Below are 15092 nucleotides of genomic sequence, written 5' to 3'. Positions count from 1 at the left end.
CCCAATTCCTCATCCATCGAGTAGTCCATCCATCAAATCCACATCTCTCCAGTTTAGATGTGTGTGTGGGACCGTATCAAAGGTTTGGGTGAGTCCAAGCAGATGATGCCAGTTACACTTTCCTTGTCCACCACTGCTGTCACTGCGTCACAGAATGCCACCACCTCTGTCAGGCAAAACGACGTGCCCTTAGTGAGGCTATGTTAGATGTCTCCATTAACCTCCCTGTTTTCCACGTGCATTAGTATGCTTTCCAGGAGGATCTGCTCCTCTTACAGGGCACAGAGGTGAGGCTGACCAGCCTGCAGTCCCCTTTGTCCTCCTCCTTACCCTTTTAAAAATGGGGGTTCTGGTTCTCCTTTTCCATTCACTGGGGGCTTCACCTGACTGCCATGACTTTTCAAAGGTGATGGAGATGCCATAGCAATTCATCCAGCAGTTCCCTCAGGACCCTAGGATGCATCCCATTGGCTCACACAGACTTCTGCACATTCAGGTTCCTTAGATGGTATCAAACCTGATCTTCTCCCATGCTATGTGGGACAGTTGCTGCGCACTATTATTTTATGGATTTTTTTCTTCAGCTGCTGAGCTCCTTTGCAGCAGTATTTAAAGGACTTCTAGGAATTTTCTTGGTATTCAGAAAGAAAAACCAGAGTTAAAAAACAATTCTGCATGTATCTAAGGACAGAGAAGAAGCTCTACGGTGTTAAACAGCACACAAGGACTACACAACCAAGCAATTGAAGGATGCATTATGTGATGGAACACTGACAAGTCATGGGTGCATGTTTGCTTTTCAGCTGTACAGTTACTGACTTCTGAGAGTTTAAACACACCGAAAGTAATACTTAGCATTCATCATTCCTGGATTTTCAGTTTTCACTGGGAGATCCCCTTGCACTCCTCCAGACATTCCAGTCAATCGTTTAATGGAAGACCAAATGCATCGATATTGCTAGTGACAACAGACGCTTCTACAGATCTGACACACACACACACTGCTCAACTCGGGTGAAAGAAAATACAAACACTGAGAAGTTCCACTTTTCACTGATGTAAAAACACCGATGTAGCTGCAAGTGCCTATGAAACAGTCAAGCAAGACTTTCCCACCTCTGTAATTAAATAACTTGAGATTGGCCAGGCTTACAGAGAATTTAAATAAAATAAAAATCCCTTCTGACTGAGCATAAGACATTTCATGCAAACAACACATTTGGACCTCAGCAAGAGCACGGGGGTGATTTCAAGCATCATTTTGATGTGTACATGAAAACACAGGGGCATCACCATTGCCTAACAAAGCGAGATACCCAACTTAGCAACCTGTGCTATGGGCATCCAGAAACAGCAATTGAATCAGCACGTCATGTGTTTTACCACGTGTAATCCTCTTTTATAAAGAAAAGCAACCTTCTGAGCCTATATGAACATCCTGAAGGCCTGAAGTTTGCTTTGGACTGTCACTGTCCTCCATTCATGCATTGCAGGGATGGACCAGAACACCTCAGGCAGATGCCCACCCCTGGGGCTGGCGTGGGAGTTTGTCTCATGGGAGAGCCTTGTGATCTGCAGCTCTGCCAGCACACAGCACTGCCCCAGAGAGCCCCATGCAGTAAATGCTGTGGCTACCCCAGTGCTCCCAGCACAGCAGCTGATCACAATTTCACTGCTGGAGCGTAAAGCTGCAGCGTTCAGCCAGTCACCAAGCTCAGCCTGTGCACAGGCCACCCAACAGAGAAGCAAAGAGCAACCTTCAAGGCCTACTCAGAGACACTCTCTAAGCCTAAATGTTACCCCAGGATTCCCAAATATTTGAGCAGGAGAGAGATACCTCTATGCGCTCGCACATGGGTCTGGAAACAGTTGTAATACTTGTATTTCTTCCCACATATTCCACACTCATAAGACCCTGAAAAAAAACAAGACAGAAATGTATACGTCACCACATTAGATCAGGAAAAAAAGCCTCACAATTTACTTATCCATAAACCAGGGACAAAAGAATGCAGTTTGCAGCAAAGTCATTTTTGGAAGGTTCACAGAGATAAGTGCAGGAAATCACTATCCCAGACTCGATGCTTTTTTCAGCCTTATTTAAGATTCCATGGCATATTACCCCGAACTCACATTTTCAGTACAACTTTATAAATTTGCTAACATGAAAGGACCTCTCTCAAAATAGCACGACTTATAATTTTATAATAATGACTAATATTTCCTATGGACAGAAATAACCTTGAATTACTTTTCAGTAAGTTCCCAGTATATGGGAAAAAGAGCTTTCCGACTGAAAAAAGAAGGCAGTGTGTTATCTTCAGGCAAGCAGTTTTCAAAATTTCTCAAGAAATGTACAATGCACAAATTTCTCAGGAAACCCATGGAGATTTGGTAAATATCCACCCAGAGGAAACCGAATAGATACAAATAGAACTTCTGACCTTTTTAAGGAAAATCACATGACCACAACAGTCTCTCTTCTCAATTTGTGTATCTAATTCCAGAAAACACACATCTGCAAACGGTCATTTGAAATGAAACCAGAGGAACAGAGCTGGGAGAATCATTTGTAATGATGAAATCACGCGATGAATTCAGCCTCTTCTGTTTATCAGACAGGCAGACACAAATTTCCTCAGATTTATCATTTAAGACAATTCAACCTTTCTTGGCAAACAGGTTATAAATCAGCCTTTCAAGCCCTCACTTGCAAAATGTGTTGCATTTGTCAGCTGTCCATCAGTGGGCGAGAAACTGATCCTGCATGTCCTGACCCACAGAGCAAGGGCAGCACCTCCTGCAAGGGGCGGTGGGACAAAGCAGGGCTGAGCTGCCACTCAGTATGAGCACAGCTTCCTTCCATGGACACGCATGCAACCTCAGAACAGCCTTTTCCTGACCATGGGAAACAGCAAAACTCAGAGACGAGCCACAGATTCACACCCACATGCAAACAAACGCTCCCAAGCACCATCTCACAGCAGTACTTACCAGTGCCACTCGAGACAAAGGAACTAAATCAAGAGTGTTTTCTGAACACACTACGCTCACATTCTTTTTTTCCCATGTCCCGTTGCTTACAGCTTGGGAAGAAAACAACCCTCCTTCCAACTCAGAGAGCACAGAATTCCCTGTCCAGCATGCCAGCATCACTTCAGACTGTCCTTAGAACTTACGAGGAGTGATGCTCAAACAGGCAACTGGCTACAGTCTGATACACAGGAGCACACATCTGACAAAATATTCTACCACACCCCTCCTGCAGCCAGCTCACCATGTCTCAACTGCTCCACAGCCTCCTAGTTATCACAGCCAGCTGCGTTTCATGCATACAAATACACCTGGATTGTGTCATCGCCAGTCATCAACAGTGGTCACTCTGCAAGGGTTTTCCTGAGTGAAATCCAGGATATCAGCAAGTCAACAGCATCTGCCAGACCTATCTTCCATGCTTGAGGACTGATGATGTTAATCACCAACCTTCACAGTTCTCTTCTGCAAACTCTTCCAGCTGGAGCCCCAAAGAAAGCGCAGCCACAAGATGAGCACGCTCCTCTCACTTAGGCCCTACCAATCCTGAACTCTGCACCATAGCTGAGGTTCAGCTGTACCAACAGCAAAATGAGACTGACGCCCACCTGCACCCCTAAAGCAGCACTTTGCACATACAGAGCACTGGGAAAAAAAAAAAGAAAATAAAAAGCAGTGAGGGGCTCTAGGCTGACCTTTTTTCCCTGCGTTTCTTGCATTCCTCCCTTCCTCTGCAGATAGTCTACAGCACATACATGCATTTGCTTCTGCAGAGGTTCTTCAAGAAAATATACCCCCATACAAGTGACTGCAGTGCTCTCCCTCCCTGACACAAACCAAAATGCACTCTGCCTGGGAAGTAAGGACAGGAGGTGGCCCAGCATGTCCCACAGCCACATATCATCCCCCCAAAACTACCCAGGTCTCACGTGCAGTGTGGGGGAAGCTGCAGTCAGCTCCTCCAGAGGACCTCTCCCCACGTCCTGCATGCAGATGGCGCAGCAGGATGACCCACGTGGGGACAGGGAGAAAATCCAGCAGCCACCCAGGCGGGGGCAGAGGCACAGGTCCCAGAACGAGAGAAAGGAGGGATGATTTGCCACGATAACATGTTAGAGTGAAGGGAAGGTAAAGCAAAGGAAAAGGCATCACTTGGTAAGGTCTTACAGAGAACATGCCTGTGTTGCCTTTGACGCTGCCTCTGCAGTCACTGTTTGTAGTGGGCTCTGCCAGCCTTGGGATGCGTCATGCAGGTTAAAGCTGTTTGCAGGAGTGGAGATGGGGAAAGATTTGGGTTAGTTGGTGCATTCAGCTTGGCCAGGCTCCTGCTGAGCCTTGCAGCTGGAATTTGGGCACACACCCGGTGCGTTCAGAGCCTTCTCTTGCTCCCTGATTAGACTTTCACACCCTTCCATCACATACCAGACGTGTATCTCAATGCATGGTCAAAAATCCAGGTCCCTGAATATCGATTTCGTGTATATCCAACGGGAGAGCCACGTTCCACTGCTTTTCCATCTAAATTGTGCAGAAAAAATAAATCAGAAAGGAGCCCTTAAAGTGGATCACTTCCAAAGGATAAGGGTGGCTGATGCCTATCAAAAATTTCCGAGACCCATCTGTCCCTGTGGCTTAGTAACAAACTGTCAGAGGCTGCACAGAGGTTAAGTTTTTGCAGCACTATTTTGTGGGTTTAACCAGGGAGAATCCAAAGTGCTCAGGAATTACATGCCCTGAGCAGCTCAACACGTGAGAGATCAGTGTCATGGCACAAATCAAGCACATGTATGTTAGATTGACACTCCCAAAGCAGAAGGATTGACTCTTTACTCTGTCTCAGAAGCGCTTCTGATTTTATGTGTTACTTGAAAAATCCTCTCCAAAATACTTCTTGTAAAGCAGGGACCATGCTGAGAGCTTCAACAGCCTTGTATAAAGCTTCTCCTCATCATCTCACAGGTAACTCCAAACAGCCCTCCAAAACACCAATGCTCAGGTATCCCCAGTGTCACACAGTGACCCAACACCCGGCCAGCAGCCCACCCCTTCTCTTGATTTGAAACACCAATACCTCTTAATTTTCCCCTGTAATTTAGATGGCTCTGAGGTGAACTTCTCAGCCTCCCTGCCCTCCCAGCCCTGCCCTGCCAAATGCTGATGTGCTGCAGCTATTTGAGTGGCCCTGGCCGAGGTCAACACGTGGAGCTATGAAGAGCATGACAGGAAGGGAGCAGCAGGGCTGCTGACTGGGCTGGGAGCAGAAACGTGGAGGCACAGGGCCACGGCCTGGCATGGGGAGCAGAGGGCCCAGCTGGCTTCCTTTGCTTGGGGTGCCCCAAGGGGGAACTCCTGGAGCTTGTGAGATTTCTGTGGAAAAGCAGACGAAAAGCAAGCAATCCAAAAGCACAAACATCAGCACTGCGCCTTCAGCCAGGCTGTGAACCTCTTGTGCAGCCACCGCAAACCTTGGAACAGAGACTGGAGTAGTGCAGAACTCAGGGAGAGACACGGGACCCTGCAGCCAGGCAGGAGATGGATGCATGAGGCCTCAGTTGATCAGAACACTGCAAGAGAGCAGCAGCAGCTGAGCTGGGAATCTCCCTTATAAACTCCTGGTAGGAGCAGACAAAACCATGAAGACAGCAGAAGCCTATAGGAGATGTGCAGCTCAAAACAAAGGCACAAACCCTGCAGAGCATGACACAGTGCAGCCCCAGCACTGAGCCCCCAGGGAAGCTGCTGTCTGTCACCCAAAGCCACTTGTGCTCAGCTGCCTGTCCTCACAGCACCATGAGGACAAGGCCTGGGGGGCACTTCCAGAGGATGGAGGGGCTCTGACTCTCTGCTTCATCCTACGCCAAGAATTTCTATCGAAAATAACCATTTTCAACACCTGAACTCTCAGTTTCCCCGATGAAAGGGTGGACAATCCTACCAAAGTGCTGCCCTTCTCCACAGCTGAAGTGATTTCGACCCAGGACTACCAGATCACATCACAACAACTACTGCAGGAGAATATCTCCTGCAAGGATCAGTGAGCATGCAGAGCCTTTGCTTGGCAGCGGGGAACCCCAGCATCCTCAGCTCTCTGTGATCGTAGGCTGCCCGTGAGCAGCAGCCAAAATCACCAGCAAAGCAGCAGGCACGGGACATTTCTCCTGTGAGCTCCACAGATGTCAGTGGCCATGGAAATAGTGCCTGTCTGCGGTTTCTTTGGGGGATGGAGAGGACCAGAAGAATTGACTGGGAGCCAGCTCCAAGAAACCTGAAGGAACTGGTATCTGGGCACCAGGGTTGGTCAACACAGAGCACAAGTATTTGGTGGCCAAACAGAGAAGTTATTCAGTCACCTCCCCAACAGACGAGAATTATGTGAAGGGCTGGATGAATGGGGGCACTTAGGATGCTCCTTGCACAAAGGGATTGGCTGCTGACTGCCAATGGCCTCAGGACCGAGTTGCCTTTAAAGAAGCCCAGCGTGAGGCTATAAAATAACAAATACTTCATTTCACACACACACGCTTCATTTCAAGAAGCACTTCCAAAGAGCAGCTCTCCAGTTTACTTTCTGGGCTTTCAACCACCACTTGCTAACCAATAAATAACCCCCCATCCCTCACCCCATGGAGAGGGAAATCATCCCCAGCCCATCCCCATCACCATCAGTTGGGGTGTGCTGTGTGCATCCAGACTAGCCAACAGCAAAAACCCACTCCCTGCTTTGTACAACCTCAGCTGAAAACCACATCCTCTGAGGATACCACCTGCAGAGCCCAGCCAGCAGAGTGGGGACAAGGTGTGACAGACACCCAGCTCCATGCAGCTGGGAGAGAAGTTCCTGCTGCCTCTGCTCAGTGGCCTGGGGCGCTGGGAACACTCCTGTGCTTCAGGGTGGCCCATCAGGCTTCAGCTTCTCAAGAGCTGTGAGGGCACAAAAAGACCTGAAAGTACACAGAGTGTTCCCTCCACATTAGAAGACTTCTAAGTTGGAGCCGATTTCAGGCTTCTTAGGCCTTCCTTAAAGGCTGATCCTGCATAACCAGGAGAAAATCTACCATCAATGCCTCTTTTCCCTCCCTCTGCAAGACAAACCAACCACAACAGCAACACCAGGCAGCTCAAGTCAGCTTCCTCCCTTGAAGGAAACCTGGTCCGACCTCCCTCTTCTTTGTATCAGCAGCTGCCTCTGCTCTCAATGGCTGGGACCTGCTCTACATCACAGCCAGAGGAAGAAACCTTTCAGCAGGAGCAGAGCCTCTTCCAGGACTCCAGACATTCCCAGTGCAGTGGGAGAGGACAGTGTGATGATCACAGGGAGAAGAAAAGGATTCTTCTCATCACAGCCATAGGTGGGGTGAGGGCAGGAAGTTCTGCTTTACTGTTTTGGAAGTGGTGCACCACAGCCAGCTAACAGCTGAAATCATTCCCACAAGGTTACAAGAGAAGCAAACAAATAAACAGCAAACTGCAGAAACTGTTTTTAATCTAAATCTTATTATTTACAGGAAGCATTTGTTGCCTCAGGGCAACTCTCCTCAAAATATTCCAACTTCCTCTCCTGCTTTCCTCCTCACCTGTGACCAACATACCTGGCAGCAACCCTGGCTTCACCAGGAATTTTATTCAACTGATGGACAAGTGATTTAACACATCAAATGACACCATTATCTTTCTTACAGTGATCCTTATCATGGCTGAGTCCTTAGTGGTGATCAGACACAAAAAGAAAGCAATAATTTAAATAAAGTCAACCATTCTGAGCCAGGAACTGCAGCACCCCTTGGCTCCAGCGCATCCAGCAGAGCCAAGCCTCCCGGAGCAGCTCTCCAGACACCTTTCCTGCCCCCACACCAGGGCTCAGGGCACTGAGGGATGGGACGCATGGACCCGCAGCTTACCGAGCGTCTGCTGGTTGCGGACCCCTCCGATCACCACGCAGATCTCGGCTGGCACATCTCCCGGCCCATCTTTTATGTTCTTCTTGGAATCTTTGGTGTCATCCTGCCAGATCACCTCTTCGATGTAGTCATCTGGTACCTCTGTTTTCACCTTCACCTCAGTCATCATTCCAGCCTCTTCACTGGGTGAGGACTGAGATGTCACCGAATCGGAGCCCTCTGCTTTTGGGCTCCGTGGGCTCCTCTTCAAACACTCCCTGAATAGGGGGAAAACAGGGAAAAAATGAGTTCTAATTTTCAAGCACTCACTTCTAACAACTAGAACTTAATAAAAGGTACTTCTGCTTAATGCAGTTTCTTTAAAGTGACTGTCACATTGGGTAAATAATAAAAATTTAACTAGACAAAAGTAATAAAACCACCTGCCAATACTGAAAATAACCTTAAACAACACAAACAACAGCAGCAGTTGAAAACAGCCTGAATCTCTCTGTACAGAGAGAGTGGTGAGGTGCTGGAACAGCTGCCCAGAGAGGCTGTGATGCCCCGTCCATCCCTGGAGGTGTTCAAGGCCAGGTTGGATGGGGCCCTGGGCAGCCTGGGCTGTTATGAAATGTGGAGGTTGGTGGCCCTGCCTGTGGCAGGGGGTTGGAGCTTTGTGATCCTTGAGGCCCCTTCCAACCCTGGCCGTTTTGTGATTCTGTGTGAATCACTGAACAGGAGCACAGAACTGGACCAGGCAGGTCAACATGGGCAGTCCCAACTCCCAGTGCTGTGCCAGGAGCAGCCCACTCATGCAGAGGAAATGCTGAATGTCCCCAACATTTTTAATTCGGAGCTCACTCTGCCTTCATGCATTCCTCCATGGAGTAACCTAGTCTTGCAGACTCTCTTTTAGCCCTTCAAAGCAACCTGACCCTCACCTTATGGTTCTCATATGGCTGTGCTTAACACACAGTGATGACTGAAGAGGATACGTATGTATTATGGTAACAGCTTCCAGGGAGACTAAGTTATGGGCAGATGCAAGCATCAGAGATAGCAGAGAAGGTGTGGTGGGCCAGGAAAGATGGGTGAGGAAAGCAAGGGTCCATTCTTTAGGAGCAGATGAAGGAAACTGTGTGTGTTGTTATCTTGGAAATAGAGAACCAGAAACTCATGGGAGAAAAGAATCTAAACAAAGTATCATAGAATCATAGAGTGGCCTGGGTTGCAAAGGAGCACAATGATCATCTCATTTCAACCCCCTGCTGTGTGCAGGTCACCAACCAGCAGCCCAGGCTGCCCAGAGCCACATCCAGCCTGGCCTTGAATGCCTGCAGGGATGGGGCATCCACAGCCTCCTTGGGCAACCTGTTCCAGTGCCTCACCACTCTGTGTGAAAAACTTCCTCCTGATATCCAACCTAAAGTACATAAATAAACTCTTAACTCGCTGCAAGAGAAGGCAGAAACCAATGCACCCCAAAGCTGTGGGATAACATCAGCAGATTCGATTTACCAAGAAAAGTGCTGTGGTGGCAAAAGACAGTAAGTACAGCAGACAAGGACCAGGTGCAGCTCCGTTTCCAAGTGCACCATCACACCACTTGTTCTGGGCTTCCTGTTTTCAAGACTGTTTATTAATAAATTCCAACACACAATGCAATGATAAAATAATTGCTGGTTCAGTTGTACAAAATCAGATGAAGTAAATACGTAACAAGAGCTTAGACTGTACAAACTGGAGATTTTAAAGAGCCTGTGACATTACTTAAAGTCATAAACAACCAGAACAGCTGACAGGAAAAGTTATAAGTAGAAGCAACAGACAAAACTAAGTGAAAAATAGGATGAACTTCAGGATGAGAGTTATTGTATCACACAATAATGAACAAGAAGGAAAATCCCATCGCTTGGAACATCACAGGAAGTCAACTCTTGCAATACTTTTAGATTCTGGTGACGGAGCTGGAAGACAAATCCAAACGCTGCAAGTGGAGGAGAAGGTGCTCAGTGGGTAAGGCTGGGAGGCTGAGATGAGAGAGCAGATGAAGGAAGAGAACAATCTTCTGCAATAATTACTGCACAACCTCCTACATGGACATGTAGCTGCTATCTCAAAATGGGTCAATCACATCGTATCACCAGATATTTTATTATTCATCCCCTCATTCTCATTACAGAATGGAATGTGCAATTAATAGCCCCTAAACAGAGCGAATCAGCCTTGACCTGCCTTCGCAATCATTCCCATCCTCCTCACACGTTTCCCTCCATACTCCCAAAATCATCCAGGGCTTTCACAAGCGAGAAAGATGAATTAAGACAGAGAAAATGTGGTTGAAAATTGGAAGTTCTTTATGGTAATATTATTGGATGTCCAAAAAGGTCCATCAATCTCAGCTGACAGCAATGCAGTCGAGCGCCTGCTCCAGAGATGCGGCAAAGGCAGCAGCCAGGAGTGAGTACAGAGGGTAGGATCAATTGTAAATCAATCACACAGCAAAGGTGTGAAATGCAAAACACTGAAAAAGGCAGCAAAAGCTGTAGGTCCTGGGGAGAACCATCCTCCCCCTGGGGGCAGGGGAGGAAGACCAAAACCGAAGCAATACAGTTCTCACTGTTAAGCAGAAAAGCAGTCTGTAAAAGCTGGCTTTTCACCTCCATTGAGGGCAAAACAGCTCAGTGTGATGGCACAACTTGTACAGGCCAGTCCTGCACAGAGCAACACAAAAATCAATGCAGGACCCCAGTGACGTGGAAGTAAGAGCCTGCACAGCCAGCACCGAGGTTATGCATACAGCTTTCTGAGCAGAAGATCGACAGGAATAAGAGAGAGCTTCTGACAACGCCTGGCTTTGCAATATCCAGCCATAAATCAGTACACGGCCCAGAGACACAAACGAGCCAAGTGTAGTAAGGTAAAATGCTGCCCTCAACATGTACTGAGCAGAGGTATTTCTGGAGGGCTTCCTAAGTGGCTGATTTAGGGCAGATTTATTCATGCTCTGGAGTTAAATCTGACATCACTGCTGCTAAAACGTACAGGTGACCCAAGGAGAGGTGGAGTCAGAAAGCAAGACTGTGAAAGGGACCAAAACCAATCATCCCAGTCACTCTGAGCAGCTGCAGTGTGGCCCAATGCGCACAACAACGTGGTGCATCAGTCACTGCGCTCATCTCCCACTCACCAGGCCACTGCAGCCACAGGGCTGTGCTCTGACCAAAGGAGCAGTGAGATTTTGGGATACGTGTGCATGAGAGCAATGGGATTGCATATGGAGGTCATTTTCTCTCTGTGCAAAGCCACAAAGCCTGCCCCGGTGCAAGGCTGAGAGCATCGTTTTTAAGTGATTAGCAAAGCTGGAGAGAATTCTAAAGAAAGGCAATGACATGGTCCAAGAGTGGGAAAAAATTCTTTGTAACTTCATGAGACTGAAGAATTTGAAGCTGTTTTCCATGCCAAAAGGAAGGCTGAGACATTATTTGATTGCAGCATATTATCATCTTCACGGGGAGAAAACGCTGTCTTTCCTTAATTTGGCACAGAAGAGTAAGAGCTCATAGCTGGAAGCTGGAACCAGCTGAAATGAGGCATAAAATATTAGCACGGGTGGTGGTCTACCAGAACAACCATTTTCCAAAGGATGTGCTCAGGCAGAACAGATCTCTCAAAGGTTTCAAACCCAGAGCTCCCACACCTGGCCAGTCCCAGCGCTGGGTGCTCCATCCATCCCTGCACTGGGCTGCGTGCCTCAGCCCATTTTGTTGGCATGAAGCTGCAGGATCAGTCTGATGGGTTCTTAGAAACTCTGCACCTCACACACACTGACTCTCCATATCCACCTCTGCCAAGAAAGTTAACTTCCCAGCTGGGCTGGCTGCTCCCATCTGTGACTTAACTCTGCAAGTATTAATTAAAAGCAATACTGCTGCTCTACCACTGCCCCACAAGTTAGAAACCTGAGCAGGTACTCAGTGTACAATGTACCTCAAAAGTTTTTGCAACTGTCATCTGTAGGATTTCATAGCACAGAAACCTGGAAAAGAGTCTGCAGGTCCTCTCAAAAACAAAATGAAAAACACACAGCACCACTGGACTTTCGCAACTATGATCCTCTGTGTCTTCTGATGCTTTCCAGAAGAGATGACAGATGTACCCAGGTGTGAGGGAAGCAAACCTGCAGCACCAGAGCACTCTACTGAGCACCCCTGCATCACCTGGAACCATCAGGGAGATCTGTGCAGAGCCATATCCCACTCACGTCCCAGGGAAAGCACCCGAGGGCTGAGGTGAAAAGGGAATAAATGATCAGCGCTAACTTTAAGAGGTGCCAGCGCTGTTTTGATGAAGATGGAAGAGCTTCAACTGCAGATCGCTCCAGTTGAGCGTTCAGAGGAACAACATGGTTTGAAGAATACCTTCACATACATGGAACTGGAGCAACACAGTCCCAGTCCTCTTTTCTCCAGTAGTCCCACAGGTACACAGACAGTACCTTCATCTCTTCTTACAGCCTCTGAAGGACTGGTGTACAGACTGCAGAGAATTTGTCTGAAGGCTACAAGATCTTGACTTGCACAATGGGGTGACTTGCTAGCAATGCCAAAGAACTGTGCCTAACAGCTCAGCATGTCCATGGTCCTACTTCATCCAACCACCCTACAGCACAGAACTGAAACCACTGGTCAGACTGGTTCACCCAGTGCCTCCATTGCATCTCCCATGCAGCTTTGGAGACAGATGAGGAGGGCAGCAATGGTGGAAGATGGTTCTACTAGCAAACAGAGCACCACCTGCGGAGGACTCTTTCTTCTGGTCACACATGAAATCCAGCCAGTGTGTACAGCAAAATTAGGGTCAGGCCAGGCTCCTTGGTCTGAAGCTCAGCCACCAATTTGCTGAAGCTATGACATTCACAACTGAATACAATCATCTCCAGAGCCCAGAAGTGAGCAGTGCTGAAGGAACGAACAATGTGGGATAGCTGAGTTTCAAGCTTCCTTGGGGAGAACAGTACCGACAGATCACAGCAAGTGGGCAGAGAAAGTGAAATTACAACACTGGAAAACCTCAGATAGGATGGAGAGGGGAATACTCCAGGGTCTGTGAGGAGCTCAAGACAAGTGATCCAGTAAGCCATCATTTCTCCACACTTCTTTGGTCCTAGCATGTTAGATCCTTTGCAAGTCCATGATGCTGCACCAGCTGTGTGCTGTGCTGATTTTCACCTCCCCTTTCAGAGAGCCTTCAGTCAGAGACAAAGCAGCAGCAGGTCTACAATATACTTCTCCAGAAAATCTCCTTGAGATTCACAGTAACACAGAACATGCTGCCTGGCCTTCAGTGAAGTCAAGAATCAACGTTACATCCTGGCAATAAAAGTACTTTTCAACATGATCCACGATGTGACGACTGCAAGCACTGTGACACGAGGACTGAGCTCACACTGGGCCAATACTGACATCAGCCCCATCTACTGAGTTCTCGAAGGGCACTGCTAGGTAACACAGGTACCAGTGACAGATCAGAGCCTGAGGGAGAAGGATGAGACAGATCCCAGCCCTGGGGATTTGCACCTCATCCTTGTGATGGTTTGGAATGCACTCCCTGAGCTCACGCCATTCCTTCTTGAGGGTGAAGCAATGCAATTCTACAGTGTTCAAGTGTTGCCTTCCAGGGATTGGCTGCAATTACCTCTGCAAGTCCAACCTGCATTTAACATGGCACGTTGTCTTAGAGATCCAAGAGGCTTTTGCTTGTTGAGGAGAGGAGGCAGAAGATGCTCACACCATCACTCAATGGCAAGCTTGGTTGCTCCTACCTGCGAGCTACTGTTTCACTTTCCAGAACATGCCTTATAGATTTTAAACATTAAAGAGACAAACAAACATGATATGTGTATGTGTCACTCCTCTGCCTAAGTAGGTCACGCAGCCAATTACTGTATCACTAGCTCCACCATCTCACAATGCTCATTTCCACACTGCTGCCTGCTTTGATCATCAGACTTTCATCTTCTGATGACGATACAGCCACTTTCATGTCAAACACAAGCATGTGAAGGCAGAAGAGATTTAAGTAGGCTTGATGAAGCATGGGGAGCTGGACAGGTATGGGCAGGTACAGCTTCCTGGAATCATTTAGATGGAGCTACAAGAGCTCCTGAAGGCCTAAAGCTTCAGCCAGCCAGACGATGCAGCAAGGAAATAGGCAACAATGCCTCATGAGCAATGCTCTTCCACAGGGGAGAACCAAGGAAATGGGTGACTGCTTGCAAGTCTCCTCTGCACTGTAACTCTATCAATGAAACCAGTGAATCCCCTTCCAGCCAGCTTTCTGCCCATGAAGGAAAAGAGGGGAAAGAGGTGCACATCACAGAGCTGCAATATGGTGCTGTTTTTATCTTTGAAGAGCATTTCTTTCTGGCTGTGATAAGCAGAACCGGCAATGACTGAAAGCAAATGGGAACCGTCAGCTGCTGCAGCCAGAAGAGACTCACATTTGCAGTTTGCTTTTTCTGATCTGGAGTAGCATTCTCATAAATAATGAAAGTGACTAAAAGCTACTTAAAAAACATACACTCCTCCCTTATGAAAGAATGAGGGAAAAAAACCCAATTACAAAAGGACATTTCTTCCAGCTAGGAATAATTTGTCATGTAATTCTCTGAAGACAGCAACAGCAACATGCATGCTCAGTGCTCCCTTCTGAGTGATCTGTGATTGTGTATGTACTCAGATGGCTTCTAATGAGGCTATTTTTATAGCACACATCCTGCTGAGCTTTTGGGGAGGAGCAAAGTGAGATCAACGGAGAATCAGTCTTCAACGTCAGCTCCTGTGTATTTTCTCTCCAAAGGAGAGGAAAAGGAAGTAAATGTGGAGGAGGACATGCTCTGAGTCAACATCTACAAAGAAAGCTCTTCCTCCCCAGCAGCAAACATGGAGCATCCACAATTTCTTCTGGACTCCATTCAAGCTGGAAGAAGCACAGACACACCGCTAATGCCCTGACAGTAGTGATGGCAACACAACTTCCCCACGGCCAAGCACGCCGCGTCCCCTTTTACACTCCTAAAACGCTATTGCTCAGTCCTTGGTTTGCTCTTCTGGTCTGCAGGAACAAAGAGATTGAGAAGAGCACAGTAATCAGGATCATGCAGTGAATCCTTGCAGG

The 15092-nt window shown here is 47.7% G+C and overlaps 1 protein-coding gene across 1 annotated transcript in view; it reads right to left on the bottom strand.

The window, feature by feature from the left end:
* Positions 1 to 15092, bottom strand: part of ZNF618 (zinc finger protein 618) — a gene marked incomplete at both ends in the record, with an annotated part of 135564 nt that overhangs the window by 49935 nt on the left and 70537 nt on the right. The window contains 3 exons of the mRNA XM_079544887.1: positions 1838 to 1915; positions 4456 to 4551; positions 7932 to 8188. Coding sequence (XP_079401013.1) covers positions 1838 to 1915; positions 4456 to 4551; positions 7932 to 8188 — 431 coding nt within the window. The remainder of the gene's footprint in view (positions 1 to 1837; positions 1916 to 4455; positions 4552 to 7931; positions 8189 to 15092) is intronic.

The sequence above is a fragment of the Tetrao urogallus genome, assembly GCF_951394365.1.
Source record: "Tetrao urogallus genome assembly, chromosome: 19".
In the NCBI taxonomy this organism is placed as follows: Eukaryota; Metazoa; Chordata; class Aves; order Galliformes; family Phasianidae; genus Tetrao; species Tetrao urogallus.
The sequence above is the reverse complement of the archived record's forward strand: the minus strand, read 5'-3'. Positions and strand labels throughout refer to the sequence as shown.